Consider the following 22,486-nt stretch of genomic DNA (forward strand, 5'->3'; position numbering starts at 1 on the left):
CTGTATGTCAAGTCAAAATTCAAAGGTGACGGGCACAGTGGTTATGTCCAGCAGTGGACGTCCAGCGATGGAGACGTACCTTTATCAGCCACGTCCGCGACGTAGGCCGCGAGGTTGGCCGGCATGACGCCGAGCGCGAGGGCCGCGGCTTCGATGCCCAGGTCGCCGCGCTGGAACCGCTCCAGCACGCCCGATGGCCCCTTCGCTTGCCAGAACTCTCGCGCCGTTCTATTTAACAAATTTAAAAAAAACTATGAGCGAAGCAAGCGCGAATTATTTGACACGTTACAATAAACAGTTTCACACTGATCAGCAATCGTCAATCTCTATATATAAAAACTAGAAGATGCCCGCGACTTCGTCCGCGTGGATTTAGGTTTCTTTTAATCCCGTGGGAACTCCTTGATTTACCGGGATAAAAAGTAGCCTATATCCTTTCCCGGGACGCAAGCTATCTCTGTACCAAATTTCGTCAAAATCGGTTGAATGGTTGAGCCGTGAAAAGCTAGCAGACAGACAGACAGACAGACACACTTTCGCATTTATAATATTAGTATGGATAGTATGGATAGTATTGATGAATCGCTGAATGTGTTGCTAAGCGCAAATCTCGAGAACAGCTGAACCGATTTCGCTAATTCTTTTTTTTTATAATATTCCTTGAAGTACGAGGATGGTTTTTACAGGGAGAAAAATTTAAAAAATTGCCTGAAAGTCTAATAACAACACTTTTCTTCCACAAGTGTTAGTGGAGGGGTTCCGGGAAGGCAAAACAATTGAGTGACGTGTTAGGCGGTACGAAGTTCGCCGGGTCAGCTAGTGTGGTAATGTGGCTAATTCCGTTGTACACAATCTCTAAACCAAACTAAAATGGCACGTCTAACTCTGATGCTATCCCTTTCATAATGTTGCTTGCGGAAAAGGATATCACTAGATTTAGACCTGTTAATTTAGTTTAGTTTAGAGATTGTGTACAAGAGAATCGGCCCCAATATATTATATTATAGTCGAGCCATTACAAACGTGCGAACTGGGTCATAAATCATTTTATCGGGGCTCTCGCTCGCACTTACAGGTCTTATGGAACTGGAACCTGATGCTCTAGTGTTGCGCACAACAGTAAAAAAAGGATTTGTCGATAGTCGATAACAGGTTATAAAGAGCTACCTGCGTCCGAACCGATCCCTTTATCGATAACAATTAACAACTTTTGCAGCATTCTCCAAGCAGATCCTTACTTGTTGCAAATATGAATCCGCATCTATAAAAGCTCCGCATTCATTTATGCGGATGCGAATGCGAATGTTCCGCATTTGCGGAGGCGGATGCGAATATCCGAGCCACCCCTAGTATGTAGTAGTTTTTTGAATTTATGTACATTTGTATATTGTAATTATTAGACACCACCTGCAGTCTATTTTTTGTCACATTTTCCTAAGGTTGCCTGGTAAGATCGCTAACTAAGCGATAAGGTCGGGTTATATTGGGGTTAGTGGGGCAACGAATTTCTGAAAGGCCAGCAACGCATTGACGGTTCTTCTGGTGCTGCTTCATGTGCCCCACCCGCTCATTTGCTCGCTATTTTTGTTAAAAAAATATATATCAGTGTCACTCACCTGTAAGGCCTATTGATGCAGCCATACACGTCCCGGTACCGGCCGTACAGCGTCCCGTAGCTCACTCCGAGTATCTCCGCCGCCTGCTTCATCTCCAACTCCTTCACTCTCACCGCCTCCATCACCTGGAATTTGAAGGATTCTTAGCAACAAAATTTAAAAAATAAGCAAATCCGTTTTTCTTATTATATAATACATAATATGGCGAATCGTATCCATTTCGTAGCGATGTTTCATTCGATTTAGATTAAATTATTGATTAAAAAAAGGTGGTAATTACAAAAAAAAAATATCGATTCCGATTACTCGGTACGTGATGTCACATCACTATAACACGAAAAATATATACCCTTTAATTTATAATTTTTTATGATAGTGTTTTTACCTACACTTCAAGGAAATTTCTAAATAATTTTTAGATACAAAAAAATATTTAGAATACATACCCTCTTTACATAATTCTCCTCCCAAAACTGCGGCCGCCTCCCGTGCTGCAGGTAATCGTTGAGTTTCACCACGTCCAAGAACCGAGGGTCCTGCACACCTTGCTTTCCCGCTGAAATTACTTGACAAATAACTTCATCATGATCAACCCATTACCGGCGCACTACTGAGAACGGATCTTTTCTCAGAGTGGCCATAGTCTGCCACGTTTGCCTAATGCGATTTGGCAAACTTCACACACCAATCAATCGATTCTATTACTGACTAGCTTATGCTCGCGACTTCGTCCGCGTGGACTACACAAATTTCAAATCCCTCTTTCACCCCTTTAGGGGTTGAATTTTCAAAAATCCATTCTTAGCGGATGCCTACGTCATAATAGCTATCTGCATGCCAAATTTCAGCCCAATCCGTCCAGTAGTTTGAGCTGTGCGTTGATAGATCAGTCAGTCAGTCAGTCACTTTTCTCTTTTATATATATTTAGATTCTGAACAAACTACTTTCAGGTTTTGCGTATACTAAAACTAAAGTTGTATATTATACCACTTTTAATCTCGGGAAATCAAAAAGCTTCTATAGGATTTCTAGTAAACGTAAGTCAATGAGCCTCAATAGCTCAACCGGTAAAGGAGTGGTCTGAAAACCGAAAGGTCGACGGTTCAAACCCCGCCCGTTGCACTATTGTCGTACCTAGTCCTAGCACAAGCCTGACGCTTAGTTGGAGAGGAAAGGGGAATATTAGTCATTTAACATGGCTAATATTCTTTTAAAAAAAAAATGAAGTAAAAGATGGCGATCGGAGACATCAAGTTGACATAGTGTGTGCACCGCTAGCTTAATTATTATCGAAAAATCCGCATTTTGTCCAAACCGCTACAATAGACCAAAGTTACAGTGAAATACGCGTGTGCCCAAATCTAAATAATGATGCCGCAGCTGTAATATCAAGAACAAGGCTAATATAAAGGTACGCCGATTTCCTTTTTCTCTAATTCCCAAGTTTTTTACGCAATCAACACTACAGTCCACAAACCCCCCTGTCGCATTGTCGCAAAGCCGGTACCAAAAGGGACACGGCTTCGACCCCCGCGCCGCCATTTTTTTACTGTGGTACTTCTATTACTACTGGGGTAGTAATAGAACTGATTACTGTGGAACGTACGTACGTGTGAACGGATTACTGTGGTATTTCTATACCACAGTATAGAAATCATACAGTGGAGAATACATACGTTTGATATAGTCTATATGCGCCGTGCTTGTAGTGGACGACGAAGACGACGCCTGCGCGAGCGCGCCGCACGCGCTTCCGTCGGACTCCTCGTCTGTGATCGAAAATTACAGCTGTAATTTTAATCATCAACTTATACAGGGTGTAAGTAGAACACTAGCAAAAACGAAGACAGGTGCTAGTACTGATGATTATTGATACGATACCACAAAAAACGGGAAAAAAAATCTGTATTTTCTAAAAGTTCCCAAATAAAAAATCTGTCTGACATTAAATGTGAACGAACTTTGCGCATATAAGTGCCGCGGCGTCAATGACGCGTCGTATGCGGGGCATTAACCCCGAGTTTTGCTCTATATAGTTGCTAGAGTTTTTGCTATATATCCATTGCGGGTAAAAATACCAAATCACTAAAATTACAAGAATAAGTGAAGAGGGATCTTTTAAGCAAGCGCGCTTTATCTTAGGCTGCATCATCACTTGCCAGCAGATCTGATTGCAGCTAAGCGGTTGGCTATAAAACAAAAAAAAGTTGTTCAATATTTACCAACCTCCACTATTATCCAACGCATAGTTTAGTGCGCAAGAAAGACTTGATGTCGGCCGGCAAGTCGGCCCCCTCGTCGTCCGACTGGTCGCGCGACCAGCTGGCCTATGACTCGCCTGAATCCATCACCTTTTCTGCTGTTATCAGACTATTCGCCCAACATGTTATTCAACTAATGCAACATATACTGACCTGCACTATTATCACCATCAACGCGCAGGAAAGACCCGATGTCAGCGAGCTAGTCGGCCCCCTCGTCGTCCGACTGGTCACGCGACCAGCTGGCCTATGACTCGCCCGAATCTCCCACCTTTTTTGCTGTTATCGGACTAGTCGCTCAACAAGTTGTTCAACTAAAGTAACAATTAGTAACCTCCACTATTATCACCATTAACGCGTAGTTTGGTGCGCGGGAAAGACCCGATGTCAGCGGACTGGTCGGCCCACTCGTCGCCCGACTGGTCGTGTGGCCTATGACATGCCTGAATCCACCACCTATTCTGCGGTTCAGACTAGTCGCCTAACGAGTTGTCCAACTATAGCTAATTTATACTGACCTGCACTGTTATCACCATCGACGCGTAGTTTGGTGCGCAGGAAAGAGCCGATGTCAGCGGGCGGGTCGGCCCACTCATCGTCCGACTGGTCGCGCGACCAGTTGGCCTCGTCTTCCCCCGCGCCCCAGCCCACCACCCTCTCCGCCGTTATGTCCTGTGAAGGAGCAAACTATTTGCTGTTTAGAACATAACTAAATAATGAACAACTAGCACCCTAAAATAATGCACCCTAGTACTCTGAATATCTATAGGTAAATCGAGTGTGCTAAATTATCCATAAAAAAACCGGCCAAGTGCGAGTCAGGCTCGCGCAACGAGGGTTCCGTAATTCAGTCGTATTTTTTCGACATTTTGCATGATAACTCAAAAACTATGATGCATAAAAATAAATAAAAATCAGTTTTAGAATGCACAGGTGAAGACCTTTCATATGATACCCCACTTGATATAATTATCTTACTTCGAAAATTGAAAATACTAATTATTAGTTTATGACCACAAATTAATTTTTTTTGTGTGATGTAACCACAAATTGACGGTTTCCAGATTTTTCCCCTAATGCCAGCTATAAGATCCACCTTTAAATTAAAGTAAAAAATATATCTGATTGCACATTTAAAACAGTTAACTTTTCATGTATTCACCCTCATTATTGTAATCAAAAAGTATGTAGTGGTGTATAAGAAAAAACTAATAAAAAAAATTAGTGACATAATAAACCCTTACCAAGTTCCCGTGCCTCCATTCTGGATCCCTTTCTCTGTAAGATAAAGAAAGACATTTTCACACATTTTTTTTGTGTTATTATTGTGTTATACATTATATATTATTGCGTTATACATTATTGTGTTATCAGCGCAAAGGCGGTCACTGAAAATCAGCGTTGGGGCGTCTGGTACCTCAGATATTTGCTATAGAGGTCTGTGTCTGAGGCAGGGGCGTGCAGGTCATAGAGGCATAAATGCTCTGCTTACCACAGTTGTAATAGCTCAATGCATATTTTTCATTATGACCTGCCAATGATCAGGTTCCTAGCTAACTAATGCCTACCCTGGCTTCAAACCTGTGCACGCCACTGGTCTGAGGAGCCCGACGTCTCAGCACAAGCTGAGTGGCCTACCTGTTCCAGGTGTTGCACTGCTGTGCAGGACGATATTGCCTACACTATGTATATGATATGATATATCTAAATATATAAAAGGAAAAGGTGACTGACTGACTGATCTATCAACGCACAGCTCAAACTACTGGACGGATCTGGCTGAAATTTGGTATGCAGATAGCTGTTATGACGTAGGCATCCGCTAAGAAAGGATTTTTGAAAATTCAACCCCTAAGGGGGTGAAATAGGAGTTTGAAATTTGTGCAGTCCACGCGGACGAAGTCGCGTGAATAAGCTAGTTTAGGATACATTGAAAGTTTTCTTCTTCCCAGTCACCAACTAATCACAAACATGTTTTGAAAAACATTTGAATTTCAATTCGGAAACATAGTTTCGTTTGTGATTCGTTGGTGACTCAAAATGGTTAACGCCCACTGAGATTTTTGTCTCTGTCATTTATATGGGACTAGGTTATGCTCGCGACTTCGTCCGTGTGGACTATACAAATTTCAAACCCCTATTTCACCCCCTTGGGGGTTGAATTTTCAAAAAATCCTTTCTTAGCGGATGCCTACGTCATGATAGCTATCTGAATTTCAGCCCGATCCGTCCAGTAGTTTGACCTGTGCGTTGATAAATCAGTCAGTCAGTCACCTTTTCCTTTTATATATTTAGATTACGTAACAGAGAGAGCGCTATGCTAACTTCTTTCCGTGGATACAGTAAAATTTTGCGGTTCAAACCCCGCCCGTTGCACTATTGTCGTACCTGCTCCTAGCACAAGCCTGACGCTTAATTGGAGAGGAAAGGGGAATATTAGTCATTTAACATGGCTAATATTCTTTAAAAAAATAAAAAAAAAATATGACACTCACGTTTTCATAGGACTGCTGTTTTCGTCGTCCGTGTGGTCGGTGCCGCTCGTTAGCCTCTGCCGTTTCGGGCTCGGACTCTCTCTGGAAATAAAAAACCGGCCAAGTGCGTATTTTTTCGACATTTTGCACGATAAATCAAAAACTATGATTCATAAAAATAAATAAAGATCTGTTTTAGAATCCACGGGTGAAGCCCTTTCATATGATACCCGACTTGATATAGTTATCTTACTTTGATAATTGAAAATACTAATTATTAGTTCATGACCAACATTAAATTTTTGTGTGATGTGACCACAAATTCACGGTTTTCAGATTTTTCCCCTAAAGCCACCTATAAGCCACTTACCAGCCAAATTTCATGATTCTAGGTCAACGGGAAATACCCTGTAGGTTTCTTGCCGGACAGACAGACAGACAACAAAGTGATCCTATAAGGGTTCCGTTTTTCCTTTTGAGGTACGGAACCCTAAAAAGTACATTAACAATTTTGTTTTATTATAATTTAATTTTTAACCTTAAATAAACTAAATTCTTTTATTTAAAAAAGAAGCAGACTAAATGATTATGTAAAATAAAATAAAAATGTATAGGTTTGTATGAATGTTTTGTATGAAAGGTTTAACTAACACTTAATAAGTAGGTACCTACCTTAAAATCTATTTAAATCGTGTGAGGGCGATAATCTGTGTCAGCCTTAGCACAGAACAACGGTCTATTGCAGCCCAGCAAATTGCAAACACCAGTCTCAGTTTTTATCTAGTGCTTTGGTCTAAAAGTGTGGTGTAATATAATGTACACTTTTCATAAAGTGTATAAAATAAAAAATAAATAAAAATTATTTAATCTAAAAAAACGGCCAAGTGATAATAAAGATTATCTCAAGTCGTCGAATGTCAAATTCATCTGGTAGTGAAACAGGCTCTAATTCTGTAAAAGTCTTCCTTACCTGTCAGAAATATCCCTCTTTATAGGACTAGGCAATTTTTCCTTGGTGGGTAATTTTATTAGTGGTGGGGGGCCTCCTGTAAAAAAAAATTACAGTAAGTATTAAATAATTAATAGTACATTACAGTCCAGGCCTGAAATAAAGCGATTATTGACCGAGTATTATCGGAAGGCCGAGGCGAAGCCGAGGACTTCTCAAGTGATTTTGAAAGGACGAGACGCCAAGAGAGAGAGGAGGAGGAGGAGGAGGAGGAGGAGGAGGAGGAGGAGGAGGAGGAGGAGGAGGAGGAGGAGGAGGAGGAGGAGGATGATTGATTGATTGATTGATTGATTGATTGATTGATTGATTGATTGATTGATTGATTGATTGATTGATTGATTGATTGATTGATTGATTGATTGATTGATTGATTGATTGATTGATTGATTGATTGATTGATTGATTGATTGATTGATGATTGATTGATTGATTGATTGATTGATTGATTGATTGATTGATTGATTGATTGATTGATTGATTGATTGATTGATTGATTGATTGATTGATTGATTGATTGATTGATTGATTGATTGATTGATTGATTGATTGATTGATTGATTGATGATTGATTGATTGATTGATTGATTGATTGATTGATTGATTGATTGATTGATTGATTGATTGATTGATTGATTGATTGATTGATTGATTGATTGATTGATTGATGATTGATTGATTGATTGATTGATTGATTGATTGATTGATTGATTGATTGATTGATTGATTGATTGATTGATTGATTGATTGATTGATTGATTGATTGATTGATTGATTGATTGATTGATTGATTGATTGATTGATTGATTGATTGATTGATTGATTGATTGATTGATTGATTGATTGATTGATTGATTGATTGATGTTTGATTGATTGATTGATTGATTGATTGATTGATTGATTGATTGATTGATTGATTGATTGATTGATTGATTGATTGATTGATTGATGATTGATTGATTGATTGATTGATTGATTGATTGATTGATTGATTGATTGATTGATTGATTGATTGATTGATTGATTGATTGATTGATTGATTGATTGATTGATTGATTGATTGATTGATTGATTGATTGATTGATTGATTGATTGATTGATTGATTGATTGAGGGACCCGAGAGCTGGCAGCTACCTTGGTCAAAGAATTAGTTTGGCCATCCAAAGGGGTAATGCTGCCAGCATCTTGGGTACAATGCCTCGCTGCGGTGGTCTCGATGAGATTTTAGATTTAATTTAATTTATTTTAGTTTTAATTTAATGTTGTTCTTCTTTTTAGATTTAAGTTTATTAATAGTTTATTTGTTAACCATTGATAATAAAATTAATTACCTCACATAATAAAAAATATATATAAGACCCTATAAAATAAATATAAACTATTAAAAAATTTATTTAAAAATACAGATAAAATAAAAAATAAAAATTTATATTAACTTTTATAATGTTAAAAAATAAAAATACTTACCATTAACGTTAAACTTTTCCGTAATCTCATCCCGATCTTCCGTCTCTTTCAGACTCTCCCGCTCCGGTGACGTTTCACAATTTTCCAACTCTAGTAAACTTTTAATACACGGCGTCTTATCGTGCGTATTCTTAACGTTCGACGTTTTATCGTGCGTACTTTTAACGTGCGACGTTTTATCGTGCGTACTTTTGACGTGCGACGTTTTAACATCGGAGCTTTTGACGTCGTGCGTGCTTCTGGATTCTGTAGGTTTGTCTGTTTGTTTGTGTTCTTGTCTCGTGTCGTTTGTTTTTCTTTCTGGGGGGTTCTTTTCGTGCGGCGTTGTAGTTACTGCGCCTGATAAAAAAACACTATTAAAACGTGTTTATATGAACAATTATGTACTCCCACAGGTTTTAACCAGTACCCTTATTATAAATGCGAAAGTGTGTTTGTTTGTTGGTTTGTCCTTTAATCACGTCGCAACGGATCAACCGATTGATGTGATTTTTTGCATGGGTATAGATAAAGACCTAGAGAGTGACATCAGTGACAGCTACTTTTTATCGCCGAAAATCAAAGACTTCTCACGGGATTTTTAAAACCCTAAATCTAAGCGGAGTCACTCAGCGGGCGATGGAGAGAGCTATGCTTGGAGTTTCTCTACGTGATCAAATCAGAAATGAGGAGATCCGTAGGAGAACTAGAGTAACCGACATAGCTCAACGGGTTGCGAAGCTGAAGTGGCAATGGGCAGGGCACATAGTTCGTACAACCGGTAGACGTTGCGGTCCCAAGGTGCTGGAATGGCGACCTCGCACCGGAAGACGCAGTGTTGGAAGACCCCCCACTAGGTGAACGGACGACATCAGACGAGTCGCAGTGAGCCGCTGGATTCAGGCGGCGCAAGACCGTGGCGTGTGGAAGTCCCTACAAGAGACCTATGTCCAACATTGGACGTCTATCGGTTGTTGATGATGATGATTTTTTTTATTCATTATAGGCAAACGCTTGACCACAATCACACCTGATGGAAAGTGATGATGCGGCCTAAGCTGGGACGCCTAGAAGATGCCTATTCACTCTTGTTTTAAAGATACCCGGGTTGTAATTGGTACACATATCGCGGAAGAGTATTCCAAACCTTAGCCATACGTATGAGGAATGATGACGCAAAACGTTTCGTGCGTGTAGATGGAATGTCGCGACATAAGGATGGAAACTCGCCCGACGCGACGTCTTGCGGTTCGGTGGTAAAATGGTGAAGGGGAGACAAGATCGAAGAGTTCCTGAGCACACTCTCCGAAATATGATGATGATGATGGAATCCACGCGGAGGAAGTTGCGGCCATCAGCTAGTTTATAAATATAAAAGGAAAAGGTGACTGATTGATTGACTGACTGACTGACTGAGTGATCTATCAACGCACTGCTCAAACTACTGGACGGATCGCGCTGAAATTCGGCATGCAGATAGCTATTGTGACGTAGGCATCCGCTAAGAAAGGATTTTTCAAAATTCAACCCCTAAAGGGGTAAAATAGGGGTTTGAAGTTTGTATGAAAGTCTGTCAGTTTTGGAGTTAGAATCGCGAAAGTTTGTAATTTACACTTATCTATCTTATCTAATATTTATACCCTAAAAATATTTATACCCTAAGGGTATAAAATAGGGGTTTAAAATTTGTGTAGTCCACGCGGACGAAGTCGCGGGCATAAGCTAGTTTATAACAAGGGTACTGATAGATATAGAAAATGCTGTGATAGCCTAGTGGTTAGCACGTCCGCCTTCTAATCGGAGGTCGAGGGTTCGATCCCGGACACGCACCTCAAACTTTTCGGAGTTATGTGCGTTTTAAGTAATTAAATATCACGTGCTTTAACGGTGAAGGAAAACATCGTGAGGAAACCTGCATGCCTGAGAGTTCTCCATAATGTTCTCAAAGGTGTGTGAAGTCTACCAATCCGCACTTTGGCCAAAACCCTCCTCACTCTGAGAGGAGACCCGTGCTCTGTAGTGAGCCGGCGATGGGTCGATCATGATGATGATGACTGATAGATGATAGATCGTCACCTGTGTCACAGTCGGGGGGCTCGTCCTTGTTGTTCCACCGTATGTCCGAGAGGCCCTTTATCCGCAGCTCCTCCGCCGTCTTCAGCAGACCCGCCAGTTGAGACTGGAAACAAAAACGTTGACATCCATCAACAGCGGGGCGATTGTCTAAAACCTGCATCAATCATTATTACAATCTCAATTGTTCTGATTGGCTGAATTTGTGCTATTCTTGTTGCAACAATGAGCAACAATGCATTGTGGCCAATAGTGAGCGAGCATTAACCAATCAGAGATGATTACGATCGTGACATTGTAGCTGTTAAACAACCGCGGTAGGGCCACTGGAGTACAATACAGGTCTCGCACGAAAAAGCAATTGGGATCCACAGGCAAAACTAATCTCAGAGGGAGCCTAATCGCCTGTCGCAAGCCTGTCTCACCCCGCGGGTCTCTCGTGGCGACCCGCGGGGTGAGACAGGCTTGCGACAGGCGTAAAACTCGCGATCGTTGCTGTCAAAACGTCACACGTAACAGCGGCTAGAGAGAGACAGCAATAGCACACAAAGCAAAATAGGAAGAAAAAGAAGAGAGATAGCAAATGAACTGTCGCATTGCTACTGCTGTCGCTACTGCAACGTTTTACGTAAACAGCCCGCTGGTCAGTGTCAAATTAAAATCAACAATGGCGCCGATTCTGTTGTCTTTCTCTAAACTAAATTTAGAGTACATCTTGACACGTGGCGAAAATCGGAACTAACGTTGCCGTTAAGTGTCCCTTTTGTTCTTGTTTGAATTTTCTACATTGAATTGTCTTGCCTTTGTTCAACAACAGCGCCCCCCTGTCAATGTCATTCAAGTGCCAAGAGAGCCTTGTCGTAATGTACCTATTATTTTATAACGGCTCTGGGTTCGAGCCCTTTTGAACTAGAACTGATGACGTCACAGATAAAGGTCCGCGCACACTCACATGGTGCACGTTCATCTCGCCAGTGTACATGTAGTCGAGCAACGCGCGCAGGTGCCGCGGCTCCGCACCGTCGATCACCAGCACCGGCTCGCCGTGCGCCTCGTGCGCGCCGAGCAGCGCGCCGAGCAGCTCGGAGCACGCCGCCAGCACCACCCTGAGGAGACGAGACAGTACAGTCATTATCATCATCATCAACCAATAGACGTCCACTGCTGGCCATAGGTCTCTTGTAGGGACTTCCACGCGCCACGGTCTTGCGCCGCCGCCATCCAGCGGCTCCCTGCGGCTCGCATGATGTCGTCCGTCCACCTAGTGGGGGGGGTCTTCCAACGCTGCGTCTTCCGGTGCGAGTTCGCCATTCCAGCACCTTGGGACCCCAACGTCTATCGGTTGTACGAACTATGTGCCCTGCCCATTGCCACTTCAGCTTCGCAACCCGTTGAGCTATGTCGGTTACTCTAGTTCTCCTACGGATCTCCTCATTTCTGATTTGATCACGTAGAGAAACTCCAAGCATAGCTCTCTCCATCGCCCGCCGAGTGACTCTGAGCTTTCTCATGAGGCCCATAGTTAGCGACCATGTCTCGGATCCATATGTCATCACTGGCAACACGCACTGTTCGAAGACTTTGGTCTTCAAGCACTGAGGAATTTTGGACAAGAAGACATCTCGAAGCTTCCTGAATGCTGCCCAACCCAGTTGGATGAATGAACAGTACAGTATCCAGCAAAAAATATTGCACACTAACTTTAGAAACAAATTTCTGCTCGTAGAGCGTCGTCTCTGTCACTCATACCGATATTATACATACTAAATATAATATCGGTTTGTCTTGCCATTATCTAGGTTCATTGATATACTAGCTGATGCCTGCGACTTCGTACGCGTGGATTTAGGTTTTTAAAATCCCGTGGGAACTCTTTGATTTCCCGGTATAAAAAGTAGCCTATGTCATTATACCCATGCAAAAAAACCGGCCAAGTGCGAGTCAGGCTCGCACAACAAGGGTTCCGTACTACAGTCGAATTTTTCGACATTTTGCACGAAAATTCAAAAACTATGATGTATAAAAATAAATAAAAATCTATTTTAGAATGCACAGGTGAAGACCTTTCATGCGATACCCCACTTGATATAGTTATCTTACTTCGAGAATTATTAATTTTTTTTTGTGTGATGTAACCACTAATTCACGGTTTTCAGATTTTCCCCCGAAAGTCTGCTATAAGATCTACCTACCTGCCAAATTTCATGATTCTAGGTTAACGGGAAGTACCCTGTAGGTTTCTTGACAGACCGACAGACAGACAACAATGTGATCCTATAAGGGTTCCGTTTTTCCTTTTGACGTACGGAACCCTAAAAATCACATCGATCCGTTGCTCCGTTACGACGTGATTGAAGGACCAAACCAACCAACAAACCAATAAACCAAAAAACAAACACACTTTCGCATTAATAATATGGGTAGTGATTCAGTTGAACGTAACAGATTTTTTAAGTATAATGTGAACTTAATCCGTTGAAATCATAATTTTATTATGACTTTAACATAAGTACTATTAAATACGCAAAACCTTGATACAATCTTGATAAGCAGATTAAATGTTTCGAGTCGTAATAATATTATTTATTTTACAATTAAAAGTTTTATATCTTATATTTGCATTCGAAAATCAATTATTTAGCAAAAGGAGTCATGCCATTCACTTTCGGTGCTTTCTTCATACAAACGTTGGAGGGTGATTAAGTTACATTATTTGATGATGGCGCCGATTCCGTTGTCTTTCTCTAAACTAAATTTAGAGTATCTGCATCCTTTTCTTTTTAACAATGCTAAAAAGGGTCAGAACATGAACTTTACATTTAAGGACTCCAAATTTTAGTGCACGCTACAAATTTAAACAGCAGGCTCGCGACTGTGCGCTAAAATCACGGGCTTTACCATCTAAAAATAAAATTTAAAACTGTCAATTATGACGTTGCGTTGACACATTGGCCCCGTGTCATATCAGGAAGACAGCATCAAGACCGGGAGCCGCAGCAGAAACAGCTGAAAACGGCAAGCGGCGCAAGTATGCCTCTCTTATAGAGAGTTACATTTTTGTGCCGTTTGCCGTGGAGACCCTGGGGCCATGGAGTCTTAGTGCTAAAAATTTTTTACGAGACATTTCACCGCGATTAATAGCCTCAATTGGTGACAGAAGGGCTGGCTCATTTTTTGCGCAAAGGATCAGCCTGGCTGCCCAGCGCGGAAATGCAGCCAGTATTCTTGGCACCATTCCACGCGGTCATGATTTATATAGTAATTAGATAAGGCTAGCTTTAAGTTTTACTGTATTATGACGTTATTATTAGCTAAGAAAGGATTTTTGAAAAATCAAAGGGGGTCAATCCCTAAGGGGGTGAAATAGAGTGAAATTTGAAATTTGTGTAGTCCACGCGGACGGAGACGCGAGCATAAGCTAGTAACTTATATGTGAAAAGACAAATAATGCGGTTTACGATTTTATTTTTATAGTAGACTAGCTGCCCCGGCGAATTTCGTACCGCAGTCGATTCAAATTTTTTTTTTCTCTCCGTAAGAACCATCCTCGTACTTCAAGGTATATTATAAAAAAGAATTAGCGAAATCGGATCAGCAGCTGTTCTCTAGATTTGCGATCAGCAACACATTTATTAGCGATTCATTTTTATATATAGAGATAGAGAGAAGTCTAAATCTTAATACCTAGACGCCAATTACCAGCGGTATCCTGCTAAAAATTATAAATAATAACTACAAATATTAGCTTCGTGTAATCTATTACGAGGTAGTTATCTTATATTATGTCAATTGTAAAGGTTTATATATTATTTATCGATTACTTAATAGGTATTTTATTTAATATCCTCTACTATAATCCTACGTTTGCGATAAATAAATTGGATGTATTTTTATGTAAAACGATCCAAGTCACAATCGAGTCAAAATTGAGATAATATTACTAAGAAACTGATTACCAGCTGGAAGGTAAACGCTTACTTTCTAGAGTTTTTAGGTTTCCGTGGCCAAAGGGTGCCAACGGGACCCTATTACTAAGCCTCGGCTGTCCGTCCGCCGTCGGTTTTCTATTGCCGCTATGACAACAAATACTAAAAATTTCAAAATATCCATCAAGATAATTAAAAAGTGTTATTTCTTGTGCGGAACCCTTTGTGTGCGAGTCCGACTCGCACTTGACAGATTGTATCTATTTTCAAGACTCTCACGTCAAAGTCGTCCACGATATAGATAGGAAATAAACCAGGACCCACCTGTGTGCCCTGAGGGACACCCCCCGAATATTTTGCGGCTCGACAGTGTCCTTGTTCGGCACTTGCGTCGCGAAGCTCGGCGAGCAGTATAGCGTAACGTCACAGAACCGTTCTGAAATTAAGAAAAAAAAACCAGTTATTTCAAAAAACCAAAACATGTTTAAACCAATATATGAGAAACTAATATATTATGATTGACGAGTCTAGAAACTAAAAATTTTACATTTGCATAGATTCTAGAGATAACGTTTGCCTCCACTAAAAGGATTTTAGGCTGCCTTTCCACCAGAGACGTGCTGCGTTGCAAAGTTACGGATGTGTGTCAAACTCACCAATAGGATCGCTTGATTTTCATAGCATCACTCAGCTTAGCTCTGGTGAGAGGGGTTAAGCGATGGTGTTTTTTTCACACAAGTTGTAGCGAGGGATGCGAGCCAAGGACACGAGTTAAGTATGCAAGTTAGGGATGCAGGAGTGGTGTAGTATGTGAAGTATGGAGCACAGCCAATGACTAAGCGTACTTCGCTCGCATCCAGCTACCTCGCACAAAGCAATTTACCCGCTCTCCACGGCCGGAGCTCGACCGCTCTTTCAGCTCGCTCTACTATTCTCTTTCATATTCGAGCCTGAACTATGGAAATTACCGTTGCATGTTACGCGGACTCATTAATGATCCCGCTTATTTCGCAAACCCTGGCTTTAGATTAGGTGGAAATAAATATAAGAAAGCTCACAGTCAATCAGCTGGCGATGGAGAGAGCTATGCTTGGAGTCTCTCTACGTGATCAAATCAGAAATGAGGCAATCCGTAGGAGAACCAGAGTAACTGACATACTCATAGCTCAACGGGTAACGAAGCTGAAGAGGCAATGGGCAGGGCATATAGTTCGAAAGACCGATAGACGTTGGGATCCCAAGGTGCTGGAAGGAACTTGTTAGAAACTCCACTAGGTGGACAGACGACATAAAACGAGTCGCAGGGAGTCGCTGGATTCAGGCGGCGCAAGACCGTGGCGTGCGGAAACTCCTACAAGAGAGTCGCTGGATTCAGGCGGCGCAATGCCGTGGCATGCGAAAGTTCCTACAAGAGAGTCACTGGATTCAGGCGGCGCAAGACCGTGGCGTGCGGAAACTCCTACAAGAGAGTTGCTGGAATCAGGCGGCGCAAGACCGTGGCGTGCGGAGATTCCTACAAGAGAGTCGCTAGTCTTCAGGCAGCGCTAAACCGTGGCGTGTGGGAATTCCTACAATAGAGTCACTGGATTCAGGCGGCGCAAGACCGTGCCGTGCGGAAAGTCCTACAAGATAGGGATTCGCTGGATTCAGGCGGCTCAAGACCATGGCGTGCGGAAATTCCTACTAGATGTCAATGTCCAGCATTGGACGTCTATCGTTTGACCATTTAACCTCGCCCACCGCCTAGCTGTATCGTACATCTCTGGTGGAAAGGCAGCCTCAAATTCCACCGGAGATAAGCCGGAGCGTTTCAGCTAATTTTATTCATAAAAAACTAGTTTTATAGTCAAAATAGCTACCAAAAATCTAGAAAAAGTCTCGAATTTTATCACTTTATTTACATACGGATTATTGCTAATCACGTGTATACAGTCATTATGATAATGTGTTACATAAATTCCTACTAGAAATTTTTATTTATAGATTCAACGCGAACGTTTCGAAAAAGATTTCCTTTAATTATTCCGCCGGCGACACGACTGCGACTTTTTTTAAAAAAAAATATAGCTTACGCTCGCGACGTCGTCCGCGTGGACACACAAATTTGTAACGCCTATTTCACCCCCTTAGAGGTTGAATTTTCAAAATCCTTTTTTAGCGGATGCCTACCTCATAATAGCTATCTGCTACAGTCAGTCAGTCAGTCAATCAGTCACCTTTTCCTTTTATATATTTAGATTTTGGTTGGGTAACCAAAAAGCAAAAATAGAACCGCGCTCAAATATATGTTTAAAATACATATTTTCAAACTGTTGATGTCTGAGTCAGAAAAAAACAGCTAGGTATTTCGAAATCCAAAACTTTTTTAGAACACACGTGCATGAGAACCACTGACCTCTACTAATACAAGTATACTGGACCTACGATTGCCGATCTCTTTTTGAAGCAATTTTATTTTCACCATTTTGGCGCTGCTGACATTAGCAAGCAGTTAGCGTCATGTGAGCATCATCATCAGCACGGGTCTCCTGTCAGAATGAAAAGGGTATGGCCATAGTCTACCTGCTACCACGCCGCCAGTCTATCTGGTGGGAGGCTTCGGCCGTGGCTATAGTTACCACCCTACCAGCGAAACCGTGCCGCCAAGCGATTCAGCGTTTCGGTAGAAACCGAAGGGGCATGGAGTTAATAAAAACTACCATACCCCTTCCGGATTAGCCCGCGTGCATCATCACTTACCACCAGGTAAGATTGCCGTCAAGAGCTAACTTGTATCTGAATAAATAAATAAAAAGATAACGTATACATATTACATACCACAGTTGATATGATGATTTTGAATTATAGTACGCGGCCGAAAGTAATGTACATCGGCCTTTAGAATGACATTTCGGCTTTGTAGTGCCTTGTCTCTGTCGCTCTATATGACGTTTTGTCATCTCAACGACAGAGACAGTGCTCTACAAATCTGCTATCTTTTAAAGGTCGATGTACATTACTTTCGGCCGCGTACTGTCCCGATATTTCGACCCATGAGTTGCGTGAGTCGTGAGACCTCCACGACTATCCGTTATCTCTACATAGTATAAAATAAAATCGCTTCTCGCGTCTGTATGTATGTATGAACGCGTAGATCTTTTAAACTACGCAACGGATTTTAATGCGGTTTTCACCAATAGATAGAGTGATTCAAGAGGAAGGTTTATAGCTATAGTTTAATTCTCAAAAAATTAAAGATCCCTAGAGAAATTTAAGTGATATGAATTAGGTCGGAAAAAAATCCTCTCATTTGAGAGTTTCCGAGGCAATGACACCACATTAGTATCTACGTTGCACCCATGCGAAGCCGGGGCGGGTCGCTAGTTTACGTTATAATAATAAGAAGACACCTCTTCCAGCGTACTTGTATATATCTCCATTGCAGTGATGAGAACGGAAACTAGTTTCTTTATTTTTGGATTTTTTGAAACGAGTTTTGAATTGAGCGATGGGAATCTTTTTTGGACTTGTCATCTACTAATTTATTCAATTTGTATTCTAATCCATACTAATATTATAAACTAGCTGATGCCCGCGACTTCGTCCGCGTGGAATTAGTTTTTTGAAAAATCCCGTGAACTCTTTGATTTTCCTGGATAAAAAGCCTATGTCACTCTCGAGGTCTTTATCTATACCCATGCAAAAAAATCACGTCAATCCGTTGCACCGTTGCGACGTGATTGAAGGGCAAACCAACAAACACACTTTCGCATTTATAATAAGGGTACTAATGGGTGCAGTTAGGGCGACTGTCACTTTTCTGTTTTTCGGACAGTTATATAGATTTTTTTTTTCTTTTTATTCAGATACAAGTTAGCCCTTGACTGCAATCTCACCTGGTGGTAAGTGATGATGCAGTCTAAGATGATAGCGGGCTAACCTGGAAGGGGTATGGCAGTTTTTATTAAACCCATACCCCTTTGGTTTCTACACGGCATCGTACCGGAACGCTAAATCGCTTGGCGGCACGGCTTTTCCGGTAGGGTGGTAACTAGCCACGGCCGAAGCCTCCCACCAGACCAGACCAGAAATTTAGAAATTATAAAATTCCAAACCCCTGCCAGGAATCGAACCCGGGACCTCCCACTATTAAGACCACAGCGCTCACCACTGCGCCAGGGAGGTCGTCAAAATTTTATTTTATATTTAGTTAACTGACGTAGAGCGATTACGCACTGCTGCACTTCCGTCACCCGAGTTATATCCGTCATCCGTGAGAATACCAGCGATTATCTACGACATATGACACAAGCTCCCATACAAAACAGAAAGGAACGTATTTGCACGGACTCAGATCGGATAAGTGCGTAACCGCCGCCGTAGTAGTCGTATAGTGGCCCTCTCTCGCTACACGCATCTCTCCGTGATCTCTCAACTTACCGTGATCTGAAACCCTAATAAAAGTATCAACCCATCGCCGGCTCACTACGGAGCACGGGTCTCCTCTCAGAATGAGAAGGGTTTTGGCCAAGGTTTTGATCAAGGATAGATTCGTCATAATAGAAGGACTGTGGAACCCACCCAAATTGGGTGGGTAAATTTTTCTTAAATCCAATTTTAATAAATCCATGCCCCTTTGGTTTCTACACGGCATCGTACCGGAACGTTAAATCGCTTGGCGGCACGGCTTTGGCGGTAGGGTGGTAACTAGCCACGGCCGAAGCCTCCCACCAGACTTTAAAGACAAAACCATTTACAAAGTATAGTATAAAGTTTATATACATAAAGGTTTTGTTGGTATATACCTAATATTATAACGTCATGTATGCTCAGCTTAAAGATCTGTACGCACCTGAGCTGCGCTGCGCGTCGCTTCAGTCCGACTGCAGGGCGCGTCACTTCAGGCCGCTCACGGTACCTACCGCACTACAACTGCAGTACGCGGCAGCTCGCGTCACTTGCGCGTCACTTCTATGCCCGATCGCGTACGAACAACAACGTCGCAAGATGAGCGACATTGAAGAGAGAAAGGGTGGAAGCCGACATCCTAGGGGTTGGGAATTTTGAGGATATACTTTTAAGACCCCGTCATGAGCCAAAAATTAAAACTACGTTATTTATTTTGAGGTCTATCACGCCTATACATTAAATACTTAACTCGATGCGCGTGTATCTTATCCGAGCGCCGTACGCATTCTGAAGCAAGGCGACGCGCCGCTGGGTATGTCGCACTAGCGACGCTGCACCGCGCGTCGCTGCGCTGCGCTTCACAATATTCTCCTAGCCGCGACGCGCGGCAACGCGCGGTGAAGCGCTGTGCAGCGCCGCTTTAGTGCGATATGCGCCATACAAAATGATAGAAATAATATTTTGACGCTCTGTGCCGCGACGTGCAGTGACGCGCAGCGCAGCTTAGGTGCGTACAGACCTTTATGAGTAAGGGTAAAGGTATATTGAGGCAGAGTTAAAGCGACACGTCTTTTCTAAAAGCTGTCTTCGTTTCTGAGCTTGTTCTCATTGTGCTGTGTGTGACGGACGCCCGTATCCCGTAGGATTTGCTTCACACGAGGTACATTTCAATCATTTGATTGACAATTCCTTAATTAAGTTGTTTCCTTAATTAAGAGATCAACACGTCATGTTAAAAAGAAAACTTTTGGAAGTCTAGCACGACTCGTTTACACGTTTTTCTTGAGGTTTTTTGCGATTTATTATCGTTTAAGACAGCTAAGAAAAAAAAATTATACACGATGTACTGCAAAAAGACACTCCGCGTCGCTTCATTCAACTCTACATCAATGTGCCTTGAACCTCAGATGCAGATCAAATTGATGGCTTCCTCTTTCGTACATTAATATTAATTCGGCCCAGATTTCGGTATCCTTGAATAGGAAAATACCTACATACACAGAACAATTTTATGTTTAACAGACTTACGGCATGCACTAAATATGTACATATTTCTAGAGGTTTCTACTTTTTATCACGGAAAATTAACGAGTTGTCACGGGATTTTAAAAAACCAAAATCCACGCGAACGTAGCATCATCTATTAAATACCTATTTAAATCAATAAAGGGTTCGCGATTCTCAGCAACGGGGATAACGATAAAGAGAGAGAAGAGAAAGAGAGAGAAGAGAAAGAGAGAGAAGAGAAAGAGAGAGAAGAGAAAGAGAGAGAAGAGAAAGAGAGAGAAGAGAAAGAGAGAGAAGAGAGAGAGAGACCTAGGTACAGAGTGGTTAGTAAGAGTGATCAATGAAACAATCGTTAATTTCAAGGCCTACACAGTTATTGTCCGCGACAGGTTGAGATGGCAATCTATCTAAAGTAGTAAGTGCGAGTACCTAGGTTTTTTATTTTTTATTCTGATACAAGTTAACCCTTGACTGTAATCACACCTTATGTATATGTATGTATTGGTAAGTGATGATGCAGTCTAAGATGAAAGCGGGCCAACCAATGACAGTTTTTTTTCATTAAACCCCTTTTAGTTTCTATACACGGCATCGTACCGAAACGCTAAATCGCTTGTCGGCACGGCTTTGCCGGTAGAGTGGTAGCTAAAGTCCTAAAATATACACGTGCGAAAAATAATATATGTCGATCTTGTTCTTTAATCAATTCACTATAATCTAATTTACAAAAATCTAGACTCGTCCAAAATACCAAAATATTTTTCCCAGCCTAATAAAAAAGCAATTATTGAAGACATCTAACAAGAACATTAATTTAAATGCTAATAAAACAGTCAATATGATTTCGGACCGAGATGAAATCAAATTCTAATCTCAATCAAAAACTAATAATTTTGGAAAAATCGCCATAATTTTAATAAAATACCAACTTAATTGCGCGAGCATGGAACCAGCGTGACCTTTATAAAAACGAGATCGGATTACCAGTAAAAACACATATTTACAAGATTATCGAATAAATTATAGACAATTTTGAAAAAATCTCGAAAATGTTAGTAAATCTACCTATCTATTGGGAAACGTGGAGCCAGTGTGACCTTTTAAAAAATGTAGATTAGCTAAAATGATCAGTGAAAAACAGACACAATATTATGATCGAATCAAATTATTTAAGAGGGCGCAGTTCGGTGCTTTCTTCATGCAAACGTAGGAGGGTGATTACTACATTATTTGATATTGTATGCTCAAAACTAAACATTATATCCGTTTGTCTTGCCATTATCTAGGTTCATTCTACTTTAGGTTCAAGGGTACTTCCAGTTGACCTAGAATTATGAAATTTGGTAGATAGGTAAGTCCTATAACAAACGTAAAGGGAAAAATCCGAAAAGTGTGAATTTGTGGTTATATCACAAAAAAAAGTGTTCATGAACAGGAAAAAATGTATGTATTTTCAATTTTCAATGTAAGATAACTATACCAAGTGGGGTATCATATTATATGAAAGGGCTTTTTACCTGTACATTCTAAAACAGATATTTATTTATTTCTCTTGTGTATAGTTTTTGATTTATCGTACAAAATGTCGAAAAAATACGACTGTAGGTGTAGTACGGAACCCTCGGTGCGCGAGTCTGACCCGTACATGGCCGGGTTTTTAGGGTCCCGTGCGCGAGGGGTGCCAATTGGGATCCTATTACTAAGCCTGCGCTGTCGGTCCGTCTAAACTAACATAAATTTAAACTTTGTTTTTGTTCTCAATTGGCCTCCAGTCCCGTCAAACGCT

At 41.4% G+C, this 22,486-nt stretch overlaps 2 protein-coding genes across 6 annotated transcripts in view; one reads left to right on the forward strand and one right to left on the reverse strand.

The window, feature by feature from the left end:
* Positions 1 to 22,486, forward strand: part of LOC117994453 (E3 SUMO-protein ligase ZBED1-like) — a 318,547-nt gene that overhangs the window by 174,038 nt on the left and 122,023 nt on the right. The window lies entirely within an intron of this gene.
* Positions 1 to 22,486, reverse strand: part of LOC117994447 (uncharacterized) — an 81,867-nt gene that overhangs the window by 13,407 nt on the left and 45,974 nt on the right. For 3 of the 5 annotated variants that reach the window (XM_069507516.1, XM_069507515.1, XM_069507514.1), the window contains 12 exons: positions 15,130 to 15,241; positions 11,832 to 11,985; positions 10,883 to 10,985; positions 8,828 to 9,166; positions 7,323 to 7,398; positions 6,374 to 6,454; positions 5,123 to 5,156; positions 4,397 to 4,565; positions 3,294 to 3,386; positions 2,063 to 2,172; positions 1,617 to 1,741; positions 80 to 228 (listed from right to left, as the gene is read on the reverse strand). In XM_069507516.1, the coding sequence (XP_069363617.1) occupies positions 80 to 228; positions 1,617 to 1,741; positions 2,063 to 2,172; positions 3,294 to 3,386; positions 4,397 to 4,565; positions 5,123 to 5,156; positions 6,374 to 6,454; positions 7,323 to 7,398; positions 8,828 to 9,166; positions 10,883 to 10,985; positions 11,832 to 11,985; positions 15,130 to 15,241 (1,545 nt within the window). The remainder of the gene's footprint in view (positions 1 to 79; positions 229 to 1,616; positions 1,742 to 2,062; positions 2,173 to 3,293; positions 3,387 to 4,396; positions 4,566 to 5,122; positions 5,157 to 6,373; positions 6,455 to 7,322; positions 7,399 to 8,827; positions 9,167 to 10,882; positions 10,986 to 11,831; positions 11,986 to 15,129; positions 15,242 to 22,486) is intronic. The other 2 variants (XM_069507517.1, XM_034982359.2) reach the window with 2 other exon arrangements.

This window comes from Maniola hyperantus, chromosome 26 (assembly GCF_902806685.2).
Source record: "Maniola hyperantus chromosome 26, iAphHyp1.2, whole genome shotgun sequence".
In the NCBI taxonomy this organism is placed as follows: Eukaryota; Metazoa; Arthropoda; class Insecta; order Lepidoptera; family Nymphalidae; genus Maniola; species Maniola hyperantus.